General features: G+C 47.0%; 1 protein-coding gene across 4 annotated transcripts in view; it reads left to right on the top strand.

The window, feature by feature from the left end:
* TBC1D8 (TBC1 domain family member 8) overlaps window positions 1-26,383 on the top strand; it is a 134,110-nt gene that overhangs the window by 98,405 nt on the left and 9,322 nt on the right. For 2 of the 4 annotated variants that reach the window (XM_002757434.6, XM_008980153.5), the window contains exons 6-17: window positions 7,516-7,723; window positions 9,255-9,449; window positions 10,217-10,393; window positions 11,659-11,809; window positions 14,653-14,867; window positions 15,795-15,912; window positions 18,427-18,712; window positions 19,754-19,883; window positions 20,047-20,145; window positions 21,060-21,128; window positions 24,308-24,548; window positions 25,084-25,149. In XM_002757434.6, coding sequence (XP_002757480.1) covers window positions 7,516-7,723; window positions 9,255-9,449; window positions 10,217-10,393; window positions 11,659-11,809; window positions 14,653-14,867; window positions 15,795-15,912; window positions 18,427-18,712; window positions 19,754-19,883; window positions 20,047-20,145; window positions 21,060-21,128; window positions 24,308-24,548; window positions 25,084-25,149 — 1,955 coding nt within the window. The remainder of the gene's footprint in view (window positions 1-7,515; window positions 7,724-9,254; window positions 9,450-10,216; window positions 10,394-11,658; window positions 11,810-14,652; window positions 14,868-15,794; window positions 15,913-18,426; window positions 18,713-19,753; window positions 19,884-20,046; window positions 20,146-21,059; window positions 21,129-24,307; window positions 24,549-25,083; window positions 25,150-26,383) is intronic. The other 2 variants (XM_035271762.3, XM_035271761.3) reach the window with 1 other exon arrangement.

Genomic DNA, 26,383 nt, shown 5'->3' with positions numbered 1-26,383 from the left:
GCAGCCTTCATTTACATTCCAGAATTCTGGGAGATTCTATAAGACACTCCCCTTCTGTCTTCTACTCTGGGAACTATCAGAAAGAAGAGGGGAGAGGAAAGGCTAAAAAGGGCCCGGCATTGGCCAGGGCTGAGCTGCCAGGGTGCCTGCAGGTGTGTGGGGCTGGCCCTGTGGTGGGGCTGCAGGCTTCTGGGCCAAGCAGTTGACTGCAGGTTCAGCAGCTTTCTTGAAAAGTGAAAGGCACGTACCTTGCCTCCCAATTCCCGGCCAGCTCTCATTTATAGTGCTTGTCATGGAGATGTGGGCCTGTGGGTATAAACAGGTAATGACTCAGTCTACTTGAAGCCCTGCCAGGAGAGCCCAGATTTGAAAGCTGAGGAAAACAGTCTTTGCAAGCTCACTCCCTGGCTCTCTTTGGTTGGTCTCTTTTCACTTCCCTTCCCAGATAACGGCTACAGAAAGGTGCCCTTGGGGTCACGAGCTGAGTGAGCCTCAGATTGCCAATTAGTCACGGTTGCCATGTCTGGCCACTCCAGCAGGACTTATGGCCACAGTGTGGAGCTGCTTGTAGCTCCCCTGGGAGCAGGGAGGGTTGGGGTGCATTGTTGCCCCCAGTTGATTGGGCTGGTTGGAGTTGTGAGGCATGAGCATCACCTGGCTCAGCCCTCACAGGGCGCAGGGGAGGCCCTGGGCCGGGGATCCTCATATCATAGCCACAGAATCCAGGAGGGCAGAGCGACTGAGGAGCTGCCCATAGAGGGAACAGAGGGAGGGAAGCAGAAAGGAAAAAAAGGTTTAGACCCTGAAATCTAAAAACAGAAAAGATCTATCCCAAAGTTGGGAATGGTGGAGTAAAAAAAAAGTGTATTTGGCTATTTTTTGTGGGGGTGTGGGTGGTTGGAGAGTGATGGGCTTCATTAAATCTAATTACAAACTGTTTTGACTGGCTGAAGATGCTGAAGGAGAATTAAATTAAAGCGTTGTAGTAAATGGAAACTCCATTTCGCACAAGGTGGGCTCTTTCTGCTGGTTTATAAAGATGAATAGCGGCTGCCCAGAGGCAGGTGTCCTAGCAGGGAACCCTGGTCCCACATGGCCTTGCTACTTTTGAACTCCCCTGTCTGGCTGGCTTTTCAGACCCTCTTTGGCCTTCCCCTTCCCCCCCCTCACCTACTCACCCCGTTTTCCTGCTCTTCTCCCTCGGCTCCCACTAGGACCACTTCTGTGTAATTTATTTGACTTTTCATCCCTCTGATTCTAGCTCGAGCCCTCCTCTGCCTCAGAGTCCTCTTGGCCCATTTAAGACATCTCCTAGGGGCTCCTGCAGCCTGACAGCCCCCACCTTACAAGAAAAGACCCATGTCTCACCCTCCACAACTCCAGCCCCCAAGCTGCTCAGTGATTGTCAACAGGTTGGCTTAGGTGGTTCTCTCTCCAGGACAGGATGGGTGGAAGAGGATGGAGGGAGGAGACTTTTTCTGAGGGTCAGAGAGCCTTACAGATGCCCTGTGTTGTCAAGGTCCTGGTCTCTTAGGGGCTCAGTGCAGACAGATTTCCAAAGGAATAAGGGGCCCTTCGTGCTGACTGCCTGTGCAGCGCCTGACCGCCAGGTGAGCCTAGTGGCCGCGGGCTGCCCTGTGTCTCAGCAGCCGCTTTGCTGCTTCATCCACATTTCCTTAGGACTCCTATGGGGTCACAGAGGAAAGGTATTCTGAGTGAATACACATTTGAGAAAGGAGATATTTTATGCACAGACTTGGGCTTTGAGGAAAAGCACATCGATTTGGCCTTGTTTCTAGATTCAAGAAATTCTTGAATCTTGAAACCTTGATATTTCCCTGATTTGATTTAATTAATTAATTAGAGGCGGAATGTTATTCTGTTGCCTTGGCTAGAGTGCAGTGGCATGTTGTCGGCTCGCTGTAGCCTCCACATTGCAGGTTCAAGCGATTCTCCTGACTCAGTCTCCCATGTAGCTGGAATTATAGGCATGTACCACCACGCCCAGCTAATTTTTGTATTTTTAGTAGAGATGGGTTTTTGCCATGTTGGCCAGGCTGGTCTCAAACTCCTAGTCTCAAGTGATCCTCTTGCCTCAGCTGCCCAAAGTGTTGGCATTACAGGCTGGAGCCACCTCTTGGCCATGGGTCTGTGGGTGGGCACATCACTTAGAGCCACTGGAAATCCTTGTGTGCTCCTTTATGAGGCAAACTCACTGCAGAGGACTGAGTTTGCCCTCCTTTATCCAAGAGGGCAGGAGCCATGGCTCCAGACTTTCTGTCTAGTGCACAGATGGGAAGTCCCTGCATGCTGAGCATGGGAGTGCCAAGCTGCCCCGGCCTCTCGCACAGCCTGAGTTTGGGGAAGCTTTAAGCCTGAAAGCAGCATTAAGCCTGCTCACACATAGTAGGCTCTCGTATGTGTGCTAAATGATTGGAGGGAGCAAGAGTTGGCATGTAGCTCAGACAAGGTTCTTCCTAAAGCATTCTAGAGGGTCAATGGGAAGAGAGAGAGAAACAGGAAACCTATTTTGATACATCTTTATCAAAAGTAGGAGAGACAAATATAATTCTGTATTGGCAAAGAAATGAAAGAACTACATACTTTCTTGGGTCCTCTTAGGGGTTAAGCTGAGTTTTTTTAAAAGAATGTATACCTAGTCTAGAATCTTCTGCATAGTTGTTTTGCACTATTTCACATGCTAATTTCAGCTTCAACAACAAATCTGAAGTTTGTCGTTCCAGAGTTGGGTTGACCCACATTTATTCTCTACTTAGTTACAGCCTCATCAGTGGCATGTGTTAAGGTAAGGTGGTTGGGCTGGGCATGGTGACTCACGCCTGTAATCCCAGCACTTTGTGAACCCGTGGGGGGCTGATCATTTGAGGCCAGTAGTTGGAGACCAGCCTGACCAACATGGCAAAACCCCATCTCTACTAAAAATATAAAAATTAGCTGGGCATGGTGGTGGGTGCCTGTAATTCCAGCTACTCAGGAGGCTGAGACAGGAGAATCCCTTGAACCCAGGAAGCAGAGGTTGCGGTGAGCCAAGATTGCATGACAGCACTCCACCCTGGGCAACAGAGTGCAACTGTGTCTCAAAAAAAAAGAAAAGAAAGGTGGCACCTTCCCCTGCTAGTCTTAGTTGTAGCTCTCTCTTAGAGTGATTGCTTTAGCCTGTGTGTGCAGGCACTGGATGGTAAGTGTAGGTGGGGTAGCTGGGATAGTCTCCATCCTCACAGAGGTGCTTCTGCAGTGAAGTACAGCCTGTGTGACCACCTTGTGAATGTCAGGTCATGACCTTCCCTATGGAGGAAAAAAGAAGGCACTTAGGAAGTATTGGAAAGCCTGAGAAGCAGGCTGTGACTAATGGCTTTGTTTTTGATGCTGTTCAGAAAAAGGAATTGATATATTTAGCATCAAAACTAACAACTGCTTTGAAACAGACCTAAAGGATAGGATGGTCTTATTCTGAACTTCATAAAGAGCTGGTTTCTATTCTTTTCAAAGTCACTATACCTTCATCTTAGTTATACTGGGGAAATTTAAATATCTTGTATATAATACATATTTAATGGTGAAATTGGAAGACAACTTTGTAGTACAAAGGAAGGAAGCTAACTCAGATCTTAGGAAAGTCCCCTGTGCTGCTTACTTTTTTGTAACTTGAGGTTTCTGGTCTCTGGCTACCCAAATGTGCAAAACACAGATGTCTACAGAGAAAGCCAGGACTGCCCTGAAAGGGGAATGGAGACTGTGCGCAGCATACCCAGGCTGCTCTGAAGCCATAGAGAAGAGAAGCTGATTGAACTGAGGCAGCAGGTGCACTGGGTAGAAAATGGTTTAGCTGCCTCAGATACTGGACCACCTTATTCTTTTTTCTTTTTTTCATGAGATGGAGTTTCACTCTTGTCACCCAGGCTGGAGTGCAATGGCGCAATCTTGGCTCACTGCAACCTCTGCCTCCTGGGTTCAAGTGATTCCCCTGCCTCAGCCTCCCGAGTAGCTAGGATTACAGGCACGTGCCACCATGCCCAGCTAATTTTTGTATTTTTAGTAGAGGCTGGGTTTCTCCATGTTGGCCAGGCTGGTCTTGAACTCCTGACCTCAGGTAATCTGCCCACCTCAGACTCCCAAAGTGCTGGGATTACAGGTGTGAGCCACCATGCCCAGCCTGGAATACCTTATTCTTAATTGGAGGGATTCGGGGCAAAATAAATATAAATATAAGTCCTCCCACCTTTCTGGTGGCTCAGTGCAAGCTTCTGTGATTTGAATACTCACCATGTATTCAGTTTGACTTCAGCCATGACTTAAGAGGAAAGAGATGCCCAGCTAGGAAGGAAGGCTGACAGGTGAACTCACTGGCGACTAGAACCATGTTTATAAGGTAAGTGCAGGGAGTAAGGGTTGATTTTACTTTCATCAAAGCCAGCATGGCCAGCATGCTCCAAGGATAAGGATGGAAGTTTTCCAATTTAAATGCACTGGACATAGTCAGCTTGGGGAACTTGGGGTCCTCTTGAGGGGCTTTGCTTTCCATTCTTGCTGTGCATGAACTGGTAGAGTGTTTATGGTGCTTTTCCTGTGTCCTGCCAGCTCCTCTCTGGAGGAAGCTCATTCATCCATGGAAACAGTAGTCCATGTTGTATCAGGTATTTAAGGAACTGCAGCTTTGGCCCCCAGGAACTGGACCCATTGTGATCTGTAGAACTTGTATAATTTCTCTGAGTGTCCAGAGGACTTTCTGGGCATGTGTGTGTCTTCTCTTTTTGAGGGCTTGATGGTAAATTCTATAGATTGTGCCATCTCTGTATGATGGCTGCTGCTTGTAAGTCAATTGTATGATGGTGGACATGAGACCTAGAAGGGGTTGCAGAAAGGTGTGTGTCTGGGAGTCCAGCCTGGCATGGTTAAGATGAGGTCATATCTCAGGGCCTCACAACCAGATCATATCTGAAAAGCTCAATTGAGCTGTGTGCAGTTGATTCCAGAGTTGAGAGTTTACTATCTTGTATTTATGGCATTTATGTAACATTTTACAAGTTGTACTTTTCTCTAAAGAAAATAGCTAACTTTTTTTTTTAAAGCTAGTATGTAGTCATGTAAAAAATAAATAAAATTGGGAAGTGGAAGTCCCACTTATGCAAAGACAATCACTATTAACACTTAAGATAAAGTCCTTGTACACATCCCTGTCTGGAAATTTTAAGGAATTGAACTGAGGCAGCAGGTGCATTGGGTAGAACAAAATGGTTTAGTTGCCTTGGATACCGGAACATACTGTAGGATCATACTGTAGGTACTATGCCTAATCTAATTTCTCTTTTACCATATTGTGGGCATCATTTTAGATTTACAGGGATATCTTGAAGCAGAAAATTCAGACATTGTTTCTATTGTGTAGCAATCAAAAGGAGATACAGAGCATCTCATTCAGGGTTACTGAGTACATAAGAAAGCCAAGAATTCATATTGCTGACTTTGAGCAAGTGTTAATTTCATCCTTATTTTATAAAGAACTCTTATTTAAAATGCCAGAGAAAAATCTTTCCCTCTGTATGTTGGACTTTCCCCCCACTAGAATTTTGGAGTATGACATAAATTGATCAATATTTTCAAACACTGTGATTTGACTGCTTTCTAAACTGGTTTTAGAGCCAAAACTCAGGATATGTGGGGTTGCCTGGGGGTTAGGATCCGTCTTTCCTCCTTATCAACATTCTCTCTTGTCATTACTCATGTGATGTGTGAGCCACCACACCCAACCTGGATTCTTAAAAAAAATTTTTTAAAAAGTTAGTAACTAATGTTTATTGATTACTTACTGTGTGTCAGACACACATGCAAACTTTTTTTTTTGAGACAGGATCTCACTCTGTCGTCCAGGCTACAGTGCAGTGGTGCGATCTCTGCTCACTGCAGCCTCTACCTCCTGGGCTCAAGTGATCCTTTCATCTCAGCCTCTGGAGTAGCTTGGACTATAGATGCAAACCACCACACCCAGCTAATGTTTGTGATTTTTTTTTTTTTTTTTTGTAGAGACGGGGTTTTGCCATGTTGTCCAGGCTGGTCTCAAACTTCTGAGCTCAAGCAATCTGCCTCCCTCAGCCTCCCAAAGCGCTGAGATTATAGGCATGTGTCACCATGCCCAGCCACATTAAATTTTTAAATTTTTTTTTGAGATTTAATTTACATACCATGTAATTATTATATGCCCTTTAGAGTGTACCTTTAGAATGGTAAAAACCATTCAGTGGTTTTTACCATATTCACAGTTGTGCAACCATTACCACAATCAATTTTAGAACATTTCATCACCCCAAAAAGAAACCCTGTACCCATGAGCAGTTACTTCCCATTTCTCTCTTCCCCCAAACCCTGAGCAATCACTAATCTATTTTCTGTTTCTAGAGATTTGCTTATTCTAGATATTTCATATAAATGGAATCAGGCAGTATGTCGTCTTTTTGTGTCTGGTTTATTTCACTCAGTGTTATGTTTTCAAGATTCATCTCTGCTGTAGCACACATCAATACTTCGTTCCTTTTTTCTGGCTGAACAATATTTGATTGTTTGGATACACTACCTTTTGTTTATCTATTTGTGAGTCAATGGACATTTGGGTTATCTCTACCTTTTGGTTATCATAAATAATGCTGCTAAGAACATTCGTGTGCCAGACGTACATTTTCAATTCTCTTGGGAATATCTACCTAGGAGTGGAATTTCTTGGTCAAGTGTTAAGTCTACATTTAGCCTTTTGTGGAGCTTCCAGACTGTTTTCCAACATGACCGCACTGTGTTAGTTCCCTCCAGCAGTGCAGTAGGGTTCCAATTTCCCCACATCCTCTTCACCACTTGTTATCAAACTTTTTGAAACTTGGCTTTTTAAGCAATTGTTTTTCTGGTAATTCTCAGTGTTATCCAAACCAGGAAGGAATGCTTATTTGGCCTGTGAGTTTATTAAATCACTTCTGTGCAGAGGCAGCACATCTGTCCTGCATCCTTGTTCTGAAGGTCGGCCAGCAGTTAGAATGTGGCCCAGGTGTACCAGCACAGGACGTGCATGGTACCTTTTTGTACTCACTTAAATACAGATTGTGCCAGTGGCTTTAAAAGTATTTTCTTGGCTGGGCACAGTGGCTCATGCCTGTTATCCCAGCACTTTGGGAGGCTGAGGCAGGTGGATCACCTGAGGTCGGGAGTTTGAGACCAACGTGGGCAACATAGCAAAACCCCATCTCTACTATAAATACAAAAATTAGCAGGGCATGATGGTGCACGTCTGTAATCCCAGCTACTTGGGAGGCTGAGGCAGGACAATTACTTGCACCTGGGAGGCTTAGGTTGCAGTGAGCTGAGATCGTGCCACTGCACTCCACCCTGGGTGACAGAGCAAGACTCCATCTCAAAAATAAAATGAAACAAAAAAGTAAAAGTATTTTCCTTTGTAATCTTGGGTGTCCATTCACCTTTCCTGTTTTTTCCTCTTCTTTCCTCATCCTTCCCCAGGGACCTAGAAGCCAGAGCACAGAATGAGTTCTTCCGGGCTTTCTTCAGGTTGCCCAGGAAGGAGAAGCTGCATGCGGTTATGGACTGCTCACTCTGGACGCCATTCAGTCGCTGTCACACTGCAGGGCGGATGTTCACCTCTGACAGCTACATCTGCTTTGCCAGCAGAGAAGATGGCTGCTGTAAGGTTGTCCTGCCACTCAGAGAGGTAGACCAGCCCTACTGTGTGTTTCCCAAAGCAGCCTTTTGTTGTTTGAAACCAAAGTTGCTGGCTGTGAGATGGAGTGTGGGAGGGGAAATTCAGATGGGACAGCTTTGCCATCTAAAGATGGATGACTACAAGGCTGGGCTTCTTGAGGGAGGCATGGCCTGAATTGGACCATTACCCATTTGGCCATTGCTTTTTCTGCTGTTGCTCTGGCATCCTGAAATTTGCCAACAAGTGATTGTTGAAAACAGGGGACTCTAACCTCTACATTATTGATAAAGCTTTTATTAAAAAGTACATGCCTAGCAATTAAAGATTTTCCCAGCAACTCTTAGGAATGAATCCTCCCATTCACTCACCAAAAAAAAAAAAAAAAAGAAAAGCAAAACAAGCAACCTACCAAAAGCATCACCTTTTAAAAATAAATGACAAATTGCTTGGCTTTTATACTCTCCTAGAACTTTAGTTGAAATTTTAAAATGCTTCCTTTGACAGAGATCAGGTCCCTTCTTCCTGTAAAATTCTGCAGTTCTCTTCTTGGAAATGGGGCTCAGATTTCTTCTAGATCTGAGCAGTTCAGTCCTTTGGCTTCAGGGCAGCAGCTCTGGTGAGATGGCATGCACAACTCTGTTTACACATCAAGACCTCCAGAATCTTTCTTCTGGTAACAAATGCACTGAATATTCTTTGGAAAAACTGAAAAATACTATTTTTTTTTCTTTCTTTTTTTTTTTTTTTTTAAGAGAAGAGGGTCTCACTGCATTGCACAGGCTTGTCTTGAACTCCTGGGCTCAGTCAATTCTCTCACCTTGGCCTCTCACAATGCTGGGATAAACATGTGGTCTCCTGCCTCCCTGTTATTATTCTATAGTAGATATCTTCGTTTTACAAATATTTTTACTTATTAGTGGAGCAAGAAATCTAGGAGCTAACTTACATGCCTAAAAATTTTTTTGGCTATGTGTACCTAACCGGAAATGATCATTGTAACCATTGTATGATTCAGTGGTATTAAGTACATTCACATTGCTGTGCAGCCGTCAGCACCATCCATCTCCAGAACTTTTTCATCACTGCCAATGGAAACACTGTCCCCATGAAACGACTCCCCTCTTCCCCCTCTCCCAGCCCCCAGCGACTGTCCTTGTACTTCCCATCTCTCTGAATTTCCCTCCTCCAAGTACCTCATATACCTCAATATTTGTGACCTGCCTTGTTCACTTAGCATAATGCGCTTGGGGCTTGTCCCTGCTGTAGCCTCTCTCCAAATCCCCCTCCTCTTCAAGGCTGGGTCATACTCCATTGTATGGATAGACCACACTTTGTTACCCAGTCATCCCTTGATGCAGCCTTGCACAGCCTCCCCTCATGGCGGTGGAGAGCAGTGCCACCATGCACACTTTCTCACCTTTGCATCATACCCTTTCTGTAGTAATTGTGCTTTGCACTCTGTTTTGAGACATTCTGCATATGTAATACGATGCCTGCCTCCCTCCCTCCCTGCTGTCCCTGCACGTCACCTCTTGCGCAGGTGGTGAGCATCGAGAAGATGGAGGACACGAGCCTGCTGCCGAACCCCATCATCGTCAGCATCAGAAGCAAGGTGGCCTTCCAGTTCATCGAGCTCCGGGATCGAGACAGCCTGGTGGAGGCGCTGCTCATGAGGCTGAAGCAGGTCCATGCTAACCACCCCGTGCACTACAATACCTCTGCAGATGATGACATGGTATGATCCTTACAGACCCTGATGATCCCCTTCTTCACGTATTGGGCTGTAGTCTCCAAAGGGGAGTGCACAGGAGGACATGGGGTTGAGAAAAATGTGGGGCCTGTGTGTGGTCTGCTGCCATTTCTGATGTGCTGGGTGTCCTGAGAGGGTGTGACACAGAGTAGAGGGGGTGGGGAGCCAACTGCCCCACAGCTTGGAGAGGGTGGCAGGGACGCCCCTCACGGGTGAGAAGGGTTGCTATCCCTGCTCCTGAGGGTCGAGGATGGCCTTATTGGAGGCACGTGTAACCTGCTGAAAGAGGAGCTTCATGGGCCCTGAGGTTGGGCAGCTGCAGAGGTGGCCCTGCAGTGGTTGCTGCCTGCTCTCCTTTCTTCACATCTCTTCTCATTCTCAACCTCTTTTCACCCAAAGTGTAGTGATGGGGAGAAAAGGAGGTGCAGCCTCTATCTACCCCAGGGCTCTTTTCTCGGGATGGCCATCCTCCTGTCCAGAAGCTAAGGGGCCTGGGGGTGTCCATGAGGAACCTGGGCTCTCGGGGCCCTGGACAGCCTTCCCCGGAGCAGGCAGAGGGACTGTGTCTTCCTAGGAACCCTGTCAGAACTAGGTCTGATGTCAGTCTGTCTTCCCCCTGAGTCATTGAAGTCTGCTATGCCCATGTATCCAAAGGCAAAACAAAGACTATCCCCTTCACTCACTCACTCTCTCTCTTTCTCTCTCTCTGTCTGTCTCTGTCTCGCCATCTCTCTATCTCTCTTGCTGTGCAGGCTTCACCCGTGTTTCATTCAACAAGCATGTGCAGTGACCACAGGTTTGAGGATCTTGAAATGGTATCTTCTCCAAATAGCGAGGAGAGTGAAAAAGAGAAGAGCCCGTTGCTGCACCCTGACGCCCTCTTCACCGCCTTCCAGCAGTCAGGCAGCCAGAGCCCTGACTCCCGAATGGTGGGTGATGCTTGGTGCCCAAGCTGGACTGCAGAACTGCACCATGGGCATGAGCATAGGGGGTTGCCCACCTGTCTCACCCACCATGGAAGATGGCACCTGGACTTGGGAAGCTAGTGCTCCTCTTCCCTCTTGTTCTCATGGGTGATAAGTGAGAGGCGTCCACTGAGGGGGTCAGAGGACTGAGGGGCTGCTCTCCTACCTGTCCTTTGGTGGTCCTTGAGCACCTCTCGGTTGTGGAGCCTGGAGAGCTGGTAGCACTGTCCCTTGGGGGTCTCTAGGCACAGAGTGGGTCCCTGTCCTTCCAGCCAGTGCCGTCTGTGTGCCCCTCATTACAGCTTTCCTTTTTTTTTGTCTTCTGGGAGAAGAGGTCATCAGTCTTCTAGTTTTACTAAACTGGAAATATTTTTGCTATATTTACTCACAGATTTCCTCTTTGTAGGGAGAACTTGAGGGACATGTCACATATAGTCTGGTAAAGATACTGGAAGTTAGTTGCCTCCTTAGCACAGAAAGCATCACGTCAGTCTCATAATCTGAATCTGAAGATACTGGAAGTTGTGCTTTGAAATGGGGCCACAGCAGGCAGGGTGCTGTGCTGGACCATGAGCACCAGGCAGTGGCTGTGAACCTGTTACCCCAAGCTTATTTTTGGTTGCTTCATGGCTCCTGTAAAATCTGTTGTTGGTTTTATTTATTCAAAACTGAGCCTTCTCATAGGCTTTACACTCGGATCCTTCATTAACTTTTGTTGATGAAACATAAGAATGTTAAATATATATATAATGTAATTGTTTTCAGGTTTCAGTTTCCCCTCTGGCTATGAGGAAGCTCAGGGGAAATTGTCCCCTTTGCCTTCTGAGCTGACCAGTGTTTTTTCGGCAGATACAACATCCTGAGAAAGCTTCCCCCAGCGTCCTCTTTGCCCAACCCACCCTCCCATCTGATTTGGGCTACTTTAGTACTTGGATTTACATATCCTTATTACCAGCCTTGCTAAGGAAACTGCATTTTGTTCGTATAAATGCACCCACTGGTCTCTGAGCTCCTGCAGGGCCGTACTCTGTGTTATTCATCTTTGTATCCTCTGTGTCCCCTGGTAGAGGTTCAGAAATATTTGCGGCTTGAATACAGGTGTCCTTGCCTGTTGCTGTTGGCCCCTCAGTGAGCAGAGGCAGTACTTCCCCTATCACCAGTGGTGCATTGGCGGGCAGGAGGTGGTGAGGATGGACTTCTTTGTACATTAAGAATATTCCCATTTCCAGTCCAGAGAACAGATAAAAATAAGCCTGTGGAATGACCACTTCATGGAATATGGCAGAACCGTGTGTATGTTTCGCACAGAGAAGATTCGGAAGCTTGTAGCCATGGGCATCCCTGAGTCTTTGCGTGGGAGACTCTGGCTTCTCTTCTCAGGTAAGTGCTCTTGGTATTTCTATGCTACTTGTTCTTTTTGTCACGGACACAAGAACAACCCGGACCTGAACAGCGCATGTGTTTATGTACAGATGAAATGATTCTGTCTTTGGGTCATTCCTGTGAATTCCCAGCCAAGGACTTAGACCCCTTGTTGTGTCAGCTGTGGGAGCTAGGTCAGGTTGCCATGGTGTCCAACTGGGTAAATGTGAGGTCTGAGTACAGTGACAACCATTCCTGTATGAATGCCTTCACGAGTCTCTATATAGTGCTGAGGATTCTATTCAGAACCCTGTGGAAGTGAAGTGTCTGTAATATATGAACTCTGAAATAGATGAAACCACAAGTGCTCATCCATTGTCAATTGGCTGGGCTGTTGAAACACATCCCTCAGAGTGTAGCTGCCATGGGTCCCTCCTCCAGTGAAGACACGTGGCGGGCACCAGAGGCAAAATTGTGGATTTCCCTTCTGTTACATTTCCTCTTTTCTGCTGGACCCATTCAGGGAGTATCTCACTTGACCTCAAAGCCATGGGGCCTCTCCCTGCACCTATTGGGGAATGCCTGGGAACCCGCATCAGGACATTTAATGATGGATAGGCTGAACCTGGGACCAAACTTTCCCAAGGACATGCTGGGTAGACATGTGTCTGTCCCTCTATATCAACTGTGAGGGACTTACCCCTTGGGGCACAGGAGCTGGGGCCCAAGGGCAGGAAGGGATGGCCCTGCCATTGGAGAATGTGCCTTTGCTGCTTTTCCAGTTGCCATGGGAGGCCAAGTGAGAGGGTCCCTTCCCCAGATGACCCTATGGCTCTTGTCAGCAGGGCGGCGCCTGGAGGCTGGGCTGGGTAACTGTTCCCTCCTCCCTCACTCTTCCTGGGACTGGAAGTATCCCTTGTCCTACTTCACCATCAGCCTCTTGCTGGTTCCTTATCTACCCCTATCTTTGTCCCTCACTTTCCTCTTCCACGTCTCCCTCCATTCTGTGACCAGGGCCCGAGACACCAGACACAGCCCTCATACTTCACTGCACTGGGCGTGGTCACTGGTCACCGATGCTGCCTGCGCCACTGCACACCTCATTTCCCTCCTGCCTCCTGGCTTCTGCAGCTGCCTTCCAGAGGCACAGCATCGAAATGTCTCCTTTTAAAAATGAAAAATGTCTTCTGCATTTTTGTATATAGAAATAACAACACATATTCATAGCTGAAAAATAAGGGCATGGAGGAGTGAGCAAAGACCTTCTTTAGAATCCTACCACCTAAAGGAGAGGCCTGTCACTGCCCAAGGTATGCGTTCCTCTAGGTCTTTTTTAACATACACACACACACACACACACACACACACACACGTGTGCACACACGTTTCATAAGGGGCTCATTCATCCCTCCATTTTGCCTGCCCGTTAGAGGCCTGGGCAGTAGCTCTGGCTGTGTGTGGCTGGCGCAGGAGTTTTCTGTGCTGGGTCCTTCTGCTGCAGTTTGTGCATCTCAGACCTGAAGTCAGGTAATCCTTCCCATCCTAGTAATCCTTCCCCCTTGAAACATTGCTTTTGAAATCGTGCTGCTAGCCCCTTCACTCCATCATAGTTGTGCCCTCTCGTGTGCTTCATGCATTGATGCTCAGTGTCATTTCTTGTTGAATTAATGCATAAAATTTGTGTGTGTGTGTTTGTCTATGTGCTTGCACACTCCTGCTACTAGGGAATACGGTGTGTTAAAAGCATATTAGTACATTTATTTGTATTATGAGCTTTCTCCCCTTCACTCTATAAGGTTATTCTTATAAAAGCCATGCTATTCTCCAGGTGCGATAGCTCACGCCTGTAATCCCAGCACTTTGGGAGGCTGAGGCAGGCGGATCACAAGGTCAGAGATCAAGACCATCCTGACCAACATGGTTAAACCCTGTTTCTACTAAAAAATTGGCCGGGCGCAGTGGCTCATGCCTATAATCCCAGCACTTTGGGAGGCCGAGGCGGGTGGATCACGAGGTCAAGAGATCGAGACCATCCTGGTCAACGAGGTGAAACCCCGTCTCTACTAAAAATACAAAAATTAGCTGGGCATGGTGGTGCGCGCCTGTAGTCCCAGGTACTCGGGAGGCTGAGGCAGGAGAATTGCCTGAACCCAGAAGGCGGAGGTTGCGGTGAGCCAAGATCGTGCCATTGCACTCCAGTCTGGGTAACAACAGCGAAACTCTGTCTCAAAAAAAAAAAAAAAAAAAAAAAATTAGCTGGGTGTGGCGGTGCGCACCTGTAGTCCCATCCACTCGGGAAGCTGAGGCAGGAGAATCGCTTAAACGCGGGAGGCGGAGGTTTATAGTGAGCTGGGATTGTGCCACTGCACTCCAGTTTGGCGACAGAGCAAGACTCCATCGCAGAAAAAAAATCCATGCTATTTCTTTTATTTCTGTTTTTTGGACTAGGCTGCATGGCAGAAATGAAGTCCTTAGTCTGTCGCCCAGGCGGGAGTACAATGGCATGATCTTGGCTCACTGTAACCTCTGCCTCCTGGGTTCAAAAGATTTTTGTGCCTTAGCATTCTTACAGGGATTACAGGCACCTGCCACCATACCTGGCTAATTTTTGTAGTTTAGTAGAGATGGGATTTTACCATCTTGGCCAGGCTGGTCTCAAACTCCTGACCTCAAGTGATCTGTCCACCTCAGCCTCCCAAAGTGCTGGGATTACAGGCGTGAGCCACCATGCCTGGCCAATATTTTGCCCCTCAGTTAAGTAATAAGACCCCACTGGGGTCCCCTGGTGGGACAAGCATCCTAGTAATGGTGACACCATCCTAGTAATCCTTCCCCCTTGAAACGTTGCTTTTAAAACTCAGATGCTGTGACGGATCTTGCTTCGCACCCTGGTTACTATGGGAATCTGGTGGAGGAGTCCCTGGGGAAGTGCTGCCTGGTAACTGAGGAGATAGAACGAGACCTGCACCGCTCCCTACCAGAACACCCTGCCTTCCAGAATGAAACAGGAATTGCTGCTTTGAGGAGAGTCTTGACGGCCTATGCCCACCGGAACCCCAGGATTGGATACTGCCAGGTGAAAGGGTGCGCTCCAGGGCGCAGAGTCTTTAGTTGATGTTTCATGTTGACCTTCCCAGGGTTTCGGTTTCATTCCTGGTCATCCAGTCCTGAGTATTGTTGTGTGAAGGCGCCATACTTGGTCCCTTTCTGGAAAGAATGTATCAAATTAGGGTCAAAGGGACTCATCTTCATATAATCAAACAGGCTGAAAATTTGAGATTTAAAAATGGACTGAGTGCCTGAAAAGAGAAACACGCATGTGTAGTGGTTGTTGGCGGCAGGGCAGATTCAGTCTTCAACACTCCTCTTGAGCTCAGACATAGGAGGGCATTAATAGAATTTTTAGATCTCTACATAAGTTACAAGAATTATTTAAAATGCCAGTGCTATCTGTGGAGAAAGAAGATGAACAGTGCCAATCCCCTTCCTTTAGGACACCGGGGTGGAGGTGAGATGTCTGCTGAGCTTTCCCGAGCTGAGGCTGTGGTCAGCAGGCACAGTAGGAAAATCAGTCCATTAAAGCAGCAGCCAAACCCAGCATGAGTTGCGATTAGTGAAGCTCCTGATATTTAAAAATTTAAGATTTCAAACTTTGTTTTCCTGTGAATAAGCAAAGTCCATGAGCAAATTTGTGTGTGCGTGTTTGTGTGCGCATGCATGCATGTCTGTTTGAACAAACGGAGAATAGATGAATTTGAACCAACCCTAAGACTTGTACCGCATCTAAATTCCACACTGCTAAATGGGGACTGGAGCTGAGTAGTGGCTGATCACTCAGCTGGGCATGTCCTGTGAGGACCATGTTGATATCATGGCTGGTTTACGCTGGATCGCTCACCTACAAAATCTTTACTTTTGTGGGTTGTTTGGGCTTGGATACTTGTACCGTCTCTGTGACATCACATGGGCTGGTCAGTAACTGTCCTCCTTGACCCCTGAGCAGTCCATGAACATCCTGACCTCCGTGCTGCTGCTGTATGCCAAGGAGGAGGAAGCCTTTTGGCTGCTGGTTGCCGTGTGTGAGCGGATGCTGCCCGATTACTTCAACCACCGAGTGATCGGTAAACAGACCCCCTTCCTTCTCCTGTGTATTTGGGGAACAGTGACAGAGCCTGGGCAGGATGTTTCTTATCAGTCTTGTTTATAAAATCCCTCAGTACCACTCAGCTAGTCTGTTTGCAAACACAGTTTGACTCCTGAATTTGCAAAACTAACTCATGAAGTTCTCTGCACAGTTCTGACAATGTAATGGAATAAAGAAACTCGAATATGTTCCTGCTACAAAGACCCTACAGGGTTGGGACTAAAACAAACACATGACTTCAGATGGATAGCTGAACTTACAAGAAGGGATGGAAGATCCAAGGCACAGGAAACAAGTCAGAAATTGAAAACCAGGGTGGTTTTGCAAGGATGCCATGGCTTGGAAAGGGAGGATGGGGGTTGGGGGAGATGCCTCTTGGTAGCCCAGAGAGCTTGTTCAGACAGGAGGAGCTCCTTGGTTCCCCTAGAGAGAGGAGGTAGGTGGGACAGAACTAGAGACCCTTGACGCCCATGTGGTCAGTTAAAGGGCAAACTTGGAAAAGCCTTTCACTTCCATAAGAAAGCCCGTTTGCTGCTGTCTAGACTCTAGGTAAATCTGTGGCCCTGCAGAACTCCTGCACTGGGTACCTCTGTCTTTCATGTGGTTGAGATTTGAGTGTGTGCTGTCTCTGTGGTCCAGCAACTTCCTAGTAGAGAAAACAATACAAAAATGGTTCTGGGCTGGTGATACTGTTAAGGACCCTTCTTAGTAATTCAGATAAGAGATGGAGCTGGCCTAAAATTAGGGTGGCAGCCCTGGAAACAGAACCAACTTCAGACAGAATTTAACAACTGAGTGGATGTACAAGCAAGGTGGGGAAAAGGTGCCTTTGGAGCCAGTGTCCTAAGGACTGAAGGGTGGCCCCTAGGGATAAGGAGGGGCAGGTGGTTAGTGTGGTCAGCTGGGAAGGCCGTGATGGCTCTGTGCCTTCTGGCCCTGGTTGTGCCCTTCCCTGAGCCTTTGGTCGTGCTCACTGGCTCCTTCGTGTGCCTGAGTGGCTAGCTGGCTTGCTTCCCTTTTTACTTTGTGTCATGGGAAGCAGTGTAAGGAACAGAGTAGCAAGGAGTAATTAGAACCTCAGCATATTTGAGAGACATGCTGTCAAAGCCATTGTTGATGATTGTTGCTATGCAACAGCTCATATGCAACAGTGCCACGTGGATTCTGTGAGAGTGCATGTGCCTGTGTGGACACCGCCCCAGGACAGGAGGGGACCTTTGGAATACTTGCATCACCCCAGAAAGTTCTCTTCTGCCCCTTCCCTGCCATAGGCAACACCTGGTACTGATTTCTATCACCAGGGATTAATTCGGCCTACTCTTGAACCTTGTATGAATGTAATTATGGCGGACAGGGTCTTCTGTGTCTGGTGTCCATCATGCAGCAGAGCGTCTGTGAGAGGCAGCCACATTGTTGGTGCATCGGTAGAGCTTGCTTCTCTTTGTTGCTGAGTAGGATTTCACTGTGCGCTCAGAACATGGTATGCTTGACCAGTCACCTGTTGATGTGCATTTGACTGGTTTCCAGTCTTGGGATATGATAAATAAAGTAGCAGTGAGTAGTCATGTAAGTCTTCCTGTGAATACATGCTGTCATTTTCCCTGGGTATTTACCTAGGAGAAGAATTGCAGGGTCATAGGTTAGATATATGACTTAATAAGAAACTCAGTGTTCCAGAGTGGATGTAACATGTTCATTTGTCTCATAACAGCAGTGAAGGAGAGTTCAGCTTGCTCCACATACTTGCTAACACTTGTTATGGTCCGTCTTTTTAATTTTAGCCATCTAGTGGGTAAGAAGTGGTGTAACTATGGTGGTTTTAATTTGCACTTATCTGATGATTAATGATGTTGAACAGATGTCTCTGCTTACTGACCATTTGTTTATTGACTTTTGAGTGTTCAGATTTTTAGCCTCTTTAAAAAAGTTTGATTGTTACCTTCTTACTAAGTCTAGAGTTCTTTCTTTTGAATACAAGACCTCTGTCAGGCATGTGGATTGTAAATATTTTCTCCAAGTTTGAAGCTTGCATTTTCATTTTATTAATGGTGCCTTTTGAAGAACAGCAGTTTTAATTTTTATGAAGTCCAGTTTACAATTTTTTCTTTGGTTAGTACTTTTTATGTCCTAAGAAATGTTGTATTTTTCTTAAATTTTCTTCTAAAGGTTTTACAGTACTAACTTTTATATTTAGGTTTATGGTCTATTTGAGATATGTTTTTTTATATGGTTTGAGGTAGGGGCTAGCATTCCTTTTTTATTTTCCCCATGCCAGTTTCCAGCTGATCAAGCAGTATTTTTTTTTATGGCTATCTTTTACCCTTTAAATTACCTTGGTCAAAGTGTCAGAATCAGTGAGTTAGGCATGGGTACTTTTCTGTACTCAAATTCTATCTCTTTGTCCTGGTTATCTCAGAGAGATTTTAATTTCAGACTGTCCTTACAGAGTGAGTCCCACCGCAGCCAGAGCCCTGTGGCCTTCTTTTTCCAGGGGCGCAAGTGGACCAGTCTGTCTTCGAGGAGCTCATCAAGGGTCACCTCCCGGAGCTGGCGGAGCATATGAATGACCTCTCAGCCCTGGCGTCCATCTCTCTCTCTTGGTTCCTGACCCTGTTCCTCAGCATCATGCCTCTAGAGAGTGCGGTGAATGTGGTAGATTGCTTCTTCTACGACGGCATCAAAGCTATCTTCCAGCTGGGACTGGCTGTGCTTGAGGCCAACGCCGAGGACCTGTGCAGCAGCAAGGATGATGGCCAGGCCTTGATGATCCTTAGCAGGTGGGCCCTGCCATGCCTCTGTGGCAGGGATGGAGGAAGCAGCGACACATGCCCAGCAGGGCCATTACTGGGGAAGTTTTCTTTCTTTCTTTTTTTTTTTGACAGAGTCTCACTCTGTTACCCAGGCTGGAGTGCAGTGGTGCAGTCTCTGCTCACTGCAACCTCTGCTTCTCAGCTTCAAGTGATGCTCCTGCCTCAGTCTTCTGAGTAGCTGGGACTACAGGAACCTACCACCATGTTTGGCTAATTTTTGTATTTTTAGTACAGACAAGGTTTTGCCCTGTCAGCCAGGCTGTTTTCAAAGTGATCCACCCACGTTAGCCTCCCACGGTGCTGGGATTACAGGCATGAGCCACTGCGCCTGGCCCCTGTGGAAGTTTTCTGTTCTACTCTGCTTCTTGACACTCTGTGCCTTTCCAAGTCAGTTCACCATGTGGCACCTACTGTCCCAGGCATGGGGTGGAGGGCACCGTTGTCCCTCACTCCTTCCACAGTGAGAGGGTCCAAGAAGAGCAGGGCCATAAATGCTTTTCTTTAAGGAGATTAAATGTCTGGCATTTAGATGGACTCATAGTGGCCTTGAACAGGGCTTGGGAGACACTGGGCATCATGGGCGTCAGGCAGCCAGCTGGAGGCTTGCAGACATTTTCTGTGTAAAGCTGGTGAGCAGCAGTGAGGGAAAAGGTCCACTAGGGTGAGCACTAGAGCTAGGCTTTCTAGGAGCCAAGGGCAATCCAGATGACGTTGAAAGAGGGGGTTCTCTTTCAGAGCATGATGGAAGCTTAACCTTGCATGTATGCACAGAATGTTGGGCTTATTTCACTGGAGAGTTTCAGGCCCAGAAAGCCATCCATGGAGCCCGTTCCACAAGCCGAACTGCCCCTCATTTCTCAAAAATGAGCGGAGCAGCTGCAGCCTTGCCCTCCTCCCCAGTGTTGGTGTTTGGAAGTGCCCTGGCATGTCTAACACTGTGACAGCAGCACATGTTGTGTGGTACCCAAATGAGGATGGACTGGGGGCATTGATGGGCGGTGTGTTCAGGTTTCTAGATCACATTAAGAACGAGGACAGCCCAGGGCCCCCAGTTGGCAGCCACCATACCTTTTTCTCCGATGACCAGGAGCCCTACCCTGTGACTGACATTGCAGACCTGATCCGGGATTCCTATGAGGTAATGGGAACCCCTGCCCCATGCCCCATTGCAGCCCACAATCCCTCCACATTCACCTCACAAGATTGGGAGATGGATGTGGAGGGAAGTTACTGGGCTACCTCCTGTTTCCACACTTTGGATGAACAGGGGACTAAGCAAGTGGCCCCTTGTTTCCCTGCAGAAATTTGGAGACCAGTCTGTGGAGCAGATTGAGCACCTGCGCTACAAGCACAGGATCAGGGTCCTCCAAGGCCACGAGGACACCACAAAGCAGAACGTGGTGGGTAGCGGCCGCCTCATGCCAGTGCTTATGGTTTTGGGGAGCCAGCCTGGGAGTGCATGGCCTTTTCGGTCATGTTATAACAATGCCAGCTTTAAAAAATATATATATATTTTTGCATTACATTAACACCTTAATAGGGGCAAAGTAGTGTAGAAACAGTGTGGGCTTCGGAGCCAGGTGGTGAGTATACTCACCACTTACAGCCTATTTCCCCCGTGTAAAGTGGGGATAACAGTGCCTGCCACATAGTTAAATGAGGTTGGGGTCTATAATGCCTAGCATGGGGACCCACAGGGGCGTTAGCTGGTGCTCAGAAGGCTTCTGCCCATGCTATTTCTCTGCTAGCTTCCTGGCTTCCATTAGAGCTCAGTAGGTTTTTTTGTTTTGCTTTTTTTGAGATGCAGTTTTGCTCTTGTTGCCTAGGCTGGAGTGCAATGGTGTGATCTCAGCCCACCGCAACCTCTACCCTCCTGGGTTCAAGCAGTTCTCCTGCCTAAGCTTCCCAAGTAGCTGGGATTACAGGCATGTACCACCATGCCCAGCTAATTTTGTATTTTTAGTAGAGACAGGGACTCTCCATGTTGGTCAGGCTGGTCTCAAACACCCGACCTCAGGTGATCCATCCTCCTTGGCCTCCCAAAGCTGGGATTAGAGGTGTGAGCCACCACAACTGGCCAGAGCTCAGTAGGTTTGTCCTTAGGCACTGACGTGTGAACTGGAAAGAGGCTGAGGATGAAACACCTAGGAAAGATACCTAGAAGTAATCTTTATGTCACAAAAGAGCCTTTGCAGGAGGGAAGCTGGTGCATGGGCCCCTTGGGTCCCCTTCAGGAGAAAGAGTCCCCTCCTGCCATGACCCCCAGGGGTACAGGCCTAGATTTCATGCCATTACTATGTATTCTTTCCTCAAGCTTCGAGTCGTTATCCCGGAAGTCTCAATTCTTCCTGAGGACCTGGAGGAGCTCTATGACTTATTCAAGGTACGCAGCTCTGGGAAGATGAGGAGTTCCAGGCCCTGAGCTGGCCTGAGCCAGCTGCCTAGGGGCACAGCCTGCCTAGGGGCCAGCATGCAGTAGCCTGCAGGCTCTGTGGAGCAGAGGCCGGAGCTACCCCCCCTTGAAGCTGTCTTAGCCTTGCCTACTCGCTTCTACCCAGAAACCTCTCTCCCCACCTGGAACAAGGGAGGAGTGAGCCTGGGTGTTTCTTGGGTAGCCCAGCAGGCCTTGCCTCCTGCTGAAGCTGCTGCAGTCTGCTGGGAGGGCTTCGGTGCCATGATCTACTCTGCTCTGCTCTCTGCTGCTCTAGTGAGTGCGTGCTCTGGGTCCTTATTCCGCAGGAAATGAAATAGCACCCCTTATTGACATTATCACCTGATATACTTTTTAATTACTTGTGATCCCACTCCACAATACATGCGTGTGTATTTTCATATTTATATGGCAGGTATGCATGCAAGTTTGTATTCTATTTTTCCTTGATGCCATTATTAACATTCTTCCATGTTGCCATATAGTCTTAATCATTTTTAATAACTCTATGACCTGTCATATAGCTAATACTTAATATAGTAAACTAGATTTCTAATATTTGGATATTTACCTGGAATCATCCTGCAAAGAACATCTCCAGGCTTGTTACTAGAAGATGTTTTCTAGAGGCATGTTTTCTTGCTTGAAATAGTGAATGGAAATGAGGAAAAGAGGCAGGCACTTTGGTTGACTCTTGCTACCCTGGCAGAGAAGGGGAGGAAGTGCAGTTGCAGAAAGCAAGCCCGCAGAGAAGGGAGTGTGGCCGCCCCAGCTTGTCCTGGTAGGGGCGCCAAGGCCCTTTCCCTCCTGAGTTCAGGTTCCCAGTATGATTGAAATGACAGTCTGCACAGTCTGGTGCTTCGGAAGCCGTGGAGCAGGCCTTTCCCTGCAGTCACTGACATAGGTTGTTGGGTTAGTAGGTTCCTGCACTTCTCATTCCTAATGAGCAGGATGGGTGGGGAGAATTAGCGGCCGCTTTCTCCCGTAAACATCATGTTTGCAAAGTTTTATTGTTTCCTTTGTTGTGTGAAGGCAAAATATGAAGTCAGAGGTTACTTGGTATCCCAACCCCAGCCTCATTTTGGCTTTCAAGAAAGGAAAACAGGGAATACTAGGAACATAAAAGTAGGCAAACAAATTATGTGAGTTTTTGGTTGTCCTTTTTACCTTAAAAAGATTTTTATTTACTTAGGGCTAATTTTTCTCAAGTTCAGAGAGTAGGAACTCCAGCATGTCTGAATTTATGTAATTTAAATGATGGCTTTAAATTCACAATAAAAACAAATTTCGTTAGGCACCCGCCACATCATTTATGTTTCATGGGAAAGATGAAAGAAGGCCTTCAGAGCCGACCATGCAAGTTTTGTTTCTGTCCTTCCTATGAAGGATGAACAATATTGGTTGGTACTTGAGGAAATTTATTTTTATTATTAGTTTAAAGCCATTCTTTAAATCACATAAATTCAGGTTTGTGGCCAGACGTGGTAGCTCACACCTGTAATCCCAGCACTTTGGGAGGCCAGGGTGGGCGGATCACTTGAGGTCAGTAGTTCAAGACCAGCCTGGCCAATGTGGTGAAACCCTGTCTCTACTAAAAATACAAAAATTAGCTGGGCATGGTGGCGTGTGCTGTTAGTCACAGCTACTCAAGAGTCTGAGGTGGGAGAATCACTTGAACGTGGGAGGTGGAGGTTGCAGTTAGCTGAGATCATGGGCACTGCATTCCAGCCCAGGTGACAGTGAAACTCCATCTCAAAAAATAAAAATAAATAAATAAATAATTTTTTTAAAAAAAGAAAGGAAAGGGCCCTATCCTGTGCCCCTATTACCCTCCCTTGTACAGGTAATTACAGTTAACAGTATGTTGCATATCTTTCTGGAATTTTCCCCCTTGTACCTGCCTATAAATCCACAGCTGCCTACAATACATATACACACGCTCACTTTTCTTTCCCACATAGATGTGAGACTGTGCTATACCTAATGACCTGCAGTTTTCTTTTTTCAGTTGACCATGTATCATGAACGTTGTTCTAGATGAGAGTCTATAGATCTTTTCTCATACTTTTTTTAGTGATTGCAGTTTCCTTGTAGGGTGGAACTCTGATATGTTTAATCATTCACCTCTTGAGTGACATTTGTGTTGCTTCTGGTTGTTGCCGCTTGACACGGAGGACCTGTGCATTTCCTGCTGATTCTGTAGAATGGGTTCCTTGAGGTGGAACTGTTGGGTCATGGGGCATGTATATACCCAACTTTAGTCAATACTGCTGAAGCATTTTTTATTTTTTTAAATTACAGTTCTGAGGGCTGGGTGCGGTGGCTCATGCCTGTAATCCCAGCACTTTGGGAGGCTGAGGCGGGTGGATCACGAGGTCAAGAGATTGAGACCATCCTGGTCAACATGGTGAAACCCCGTCTCTACTAAAAATACAAAAAATTAGCTGGGCATGGTGGGGCGCGCCTGTAGTCCCAGCTACTCAGGAGGCTGCGGGAGGAGAATTGCCTAAACCCAGGAGGCGGAGGTTGCGGTGAGCCGAGATCGTGCCACTGCACTCCAGCCTGGGTAACAAGCGAAACTCCGTCTCAAAAAAAAAAAAACGGTACATTTTACGTTATGTGTATTTTACCACAATGAGAAAAAACAAAACCCTTGATTAAAAAAAGAAACCAGGCTGTGTGCACGGTGGCTCATCCCAGCACTTTGGGAGGCTGAAGTGGGCAGATCACCTGAGGTTGGGAGTTTGAGACCAGCCTGACCAACATGGAGAAAACCGTCTCTACTAAAAATACAAAATTATTCAGGTGTGGTGGCACATGCCTGTAATCCCAGCTCCTCGGGATGCTGAAGGAGGAGAATTGCTTGAACTCTGGAGGTAGAGGTTGTGGTGAGCCGAGATCATGCCATTGCACTCTAGCCTGGGCAACAGGAGCAAAACTCCATCTCAAAAACAAAAAGAAACCAACATCAAAATTACATATTCATGTGGGCAAGGACATCAGGGTAATAAGGAAACCCTTTACGTATCCAGTTAGAGTGGTGAGATTGTGAGTAATTTAATATTTTGTTTGTGTTACAACATGGCTTATTCAGTAAGCAGTAAGAGCTCCCTTTCCCCTCTTGTTTGAAGAGAGAACACATGATGAGCTGTTACTGGGAGCAGCCCAGGCCTGTGGCCCCACGCCACGACCCCAGCCGGCCCTATGCTGAGCAGTACCGCATAGATGCCCGGCAGTTTGCACACCTGTTTCAGCTAGTCTCACCCTGGACCTGCGGGGCCCACACGGAGATCCTTGCTGAAAGGACGTTCAGGCTCTTGGATGACAACATGGACCAACTCATCGAATTCAAAGCATTTGTGAGCTGCCTTGGTATGCTTCTGTGGGATTTCACAGTGAGTTGCTTTGGGCTGTGGGTCTGTGAAGAAAAGACAGTGGATCTTTGGAGCAGGCAAATGCACATGGTGAAACATTTTTGCAACTGGCCTGACATGAACTTACGATTTTGAAATATCACTCTGCAGGCTCCTCTCAGGAACTACTTTCTGAAGGAGGGTGGGAGAGGGGCTGCACTCTCAACATACGAGGCTGTTCACCTTGCTTTCCTTGGTACCCACGATGTGGTGGTGGCTTGATGGGAGCCATGTTCCTAACTTTTGTCCATAAAATTAAAATGTTTTGGAAGGTATGGGGCCAGACAACATTCACAAAGTTCCTTGGAGCTCACACAGCTACCAGCCCTGCCTTTAACACTTTTGTTGCTACCATGGCATGTGTCTGTGGCGGGAGAGTTGGGGGTGGCAGGTATTGACCTTCCCGAGTATTCTCTCCACAGTGAGTTTGTGTCCTGACATACGGACTTTAAGCATTGGCATCAACTCACTTTCTCTTTTTAAAATTTTTGCAGATATTATGTATAATGGAGAAATGAATGAGAAAATTAAACTATTATACAGGCTTCATATCCCTCCAGGTAAGAAAGTCCAAGTAGCAAAATCAGACTATGCTCTGCTTAAACACAAGAACAGCTTTGTGCGTGACCCTGAAGCTCTTCTCTGTTTCAAGTTCACTTACACTTGAGGCAACAGGCGTTTCTAGCTTGGGGTTTCAGGTCACAGGTTTTAAGTTCTGTGCTGCAAAGCTCTGGCAGGAGCTCCCAAACTGAAGTGAGCACCAGAATCTCCTGGAGGGCCTGTTAAAACAGGTTCCTGGGCCCCCACCCTGGTTTCCCACCCCCTGGGTCTGAGGACACCTTGAGAACTGCTGGCCTGTGGAATGTGTGTGGGAGCTAGATGCTGGTTACCTTAATAGAGAGTTATTTTACGCCACTGAATCTCAAGAACCATTGCATGTTTCTAGTGCGTCAGACCATGCTTCCTTCAAATGTCAGTTCTAGTAATCAGGAAAAGGAAGCCACTTGGAAATTGTGAGGTCAGACTTGACGTTGACAGGAACAAGACCCAGGAAGCCTACAAGGTGTTGCTAGGATCTTCAAAACTAATAGAGATGAATCAGACATCCCAGAGGGTCTCCCACCCTCTGCCAGTGCTGTGGTTGTGGTTCTGGTGTTGGATGGTGCCTGAGGAGGCTGGTGGGCACTGAGGGGGCTTCTAGGGCCATGATATCTTGGTGGCTTTTACAACTATTAATGCACATACACATTCCCCTTCATCCACTGGGCATATGTTCCAAGAACCTCCCAACCCCCCCGTGGATGCCTGAAACCCTATATACACTAGGTTTTTTCAATCTGATCACCAAGATGGCTAATGAGTGAGTAACAGGCAGATAGTGTAGACATTGTGGAGATACTGGACAAAGGGAGGCTTCACATCTGGCCTGGGACGGAGTGGAACAGCACAAGATTTCAAAATGTCACTCAGCAGCATGCAGTTTAACACTTCGGATGCTGCTGGGGCTACTGTACAAATGCTGAAGATGCACCTGGACATTACTTGTGGGCTTTCTAGGTCTACTTACTGGATGCAGCCATTACTGAACCTCAGGCACACTGTCCCCAATGAACATTCTGTGCTGGCCACACAGTCCCTCCTTGACCTTCCCATTGACAATTTGCACAATTATGACTTTAGTGCAAATTGTTCATTTGATGATTTTTTGTTTCTCTGTCAACTGATCATAAATGCAAATTGTTTAGCATCACTGAAGTTTTCTGCCCTTTATGTCAATATAAATTGTTTTAATTT

The sequence above is a fragment of the Callithrix jacchus genome, chromosome 14, assembly GCF_049354715.1.
Source record: "Callithrix jacchus isolate 240 chromosome 14, calJac240_pri, whole genome shotgun sequence".
NCBI classification, from domain to species: Eukaryota; Metazoa; Chordata; class Mammalia; order Primates; family Cebidae; genus Callithrix; species Callithrix jacchus.
This window is presented reverse-complemented; position numbering and strand designations above follow the sequence as displayed.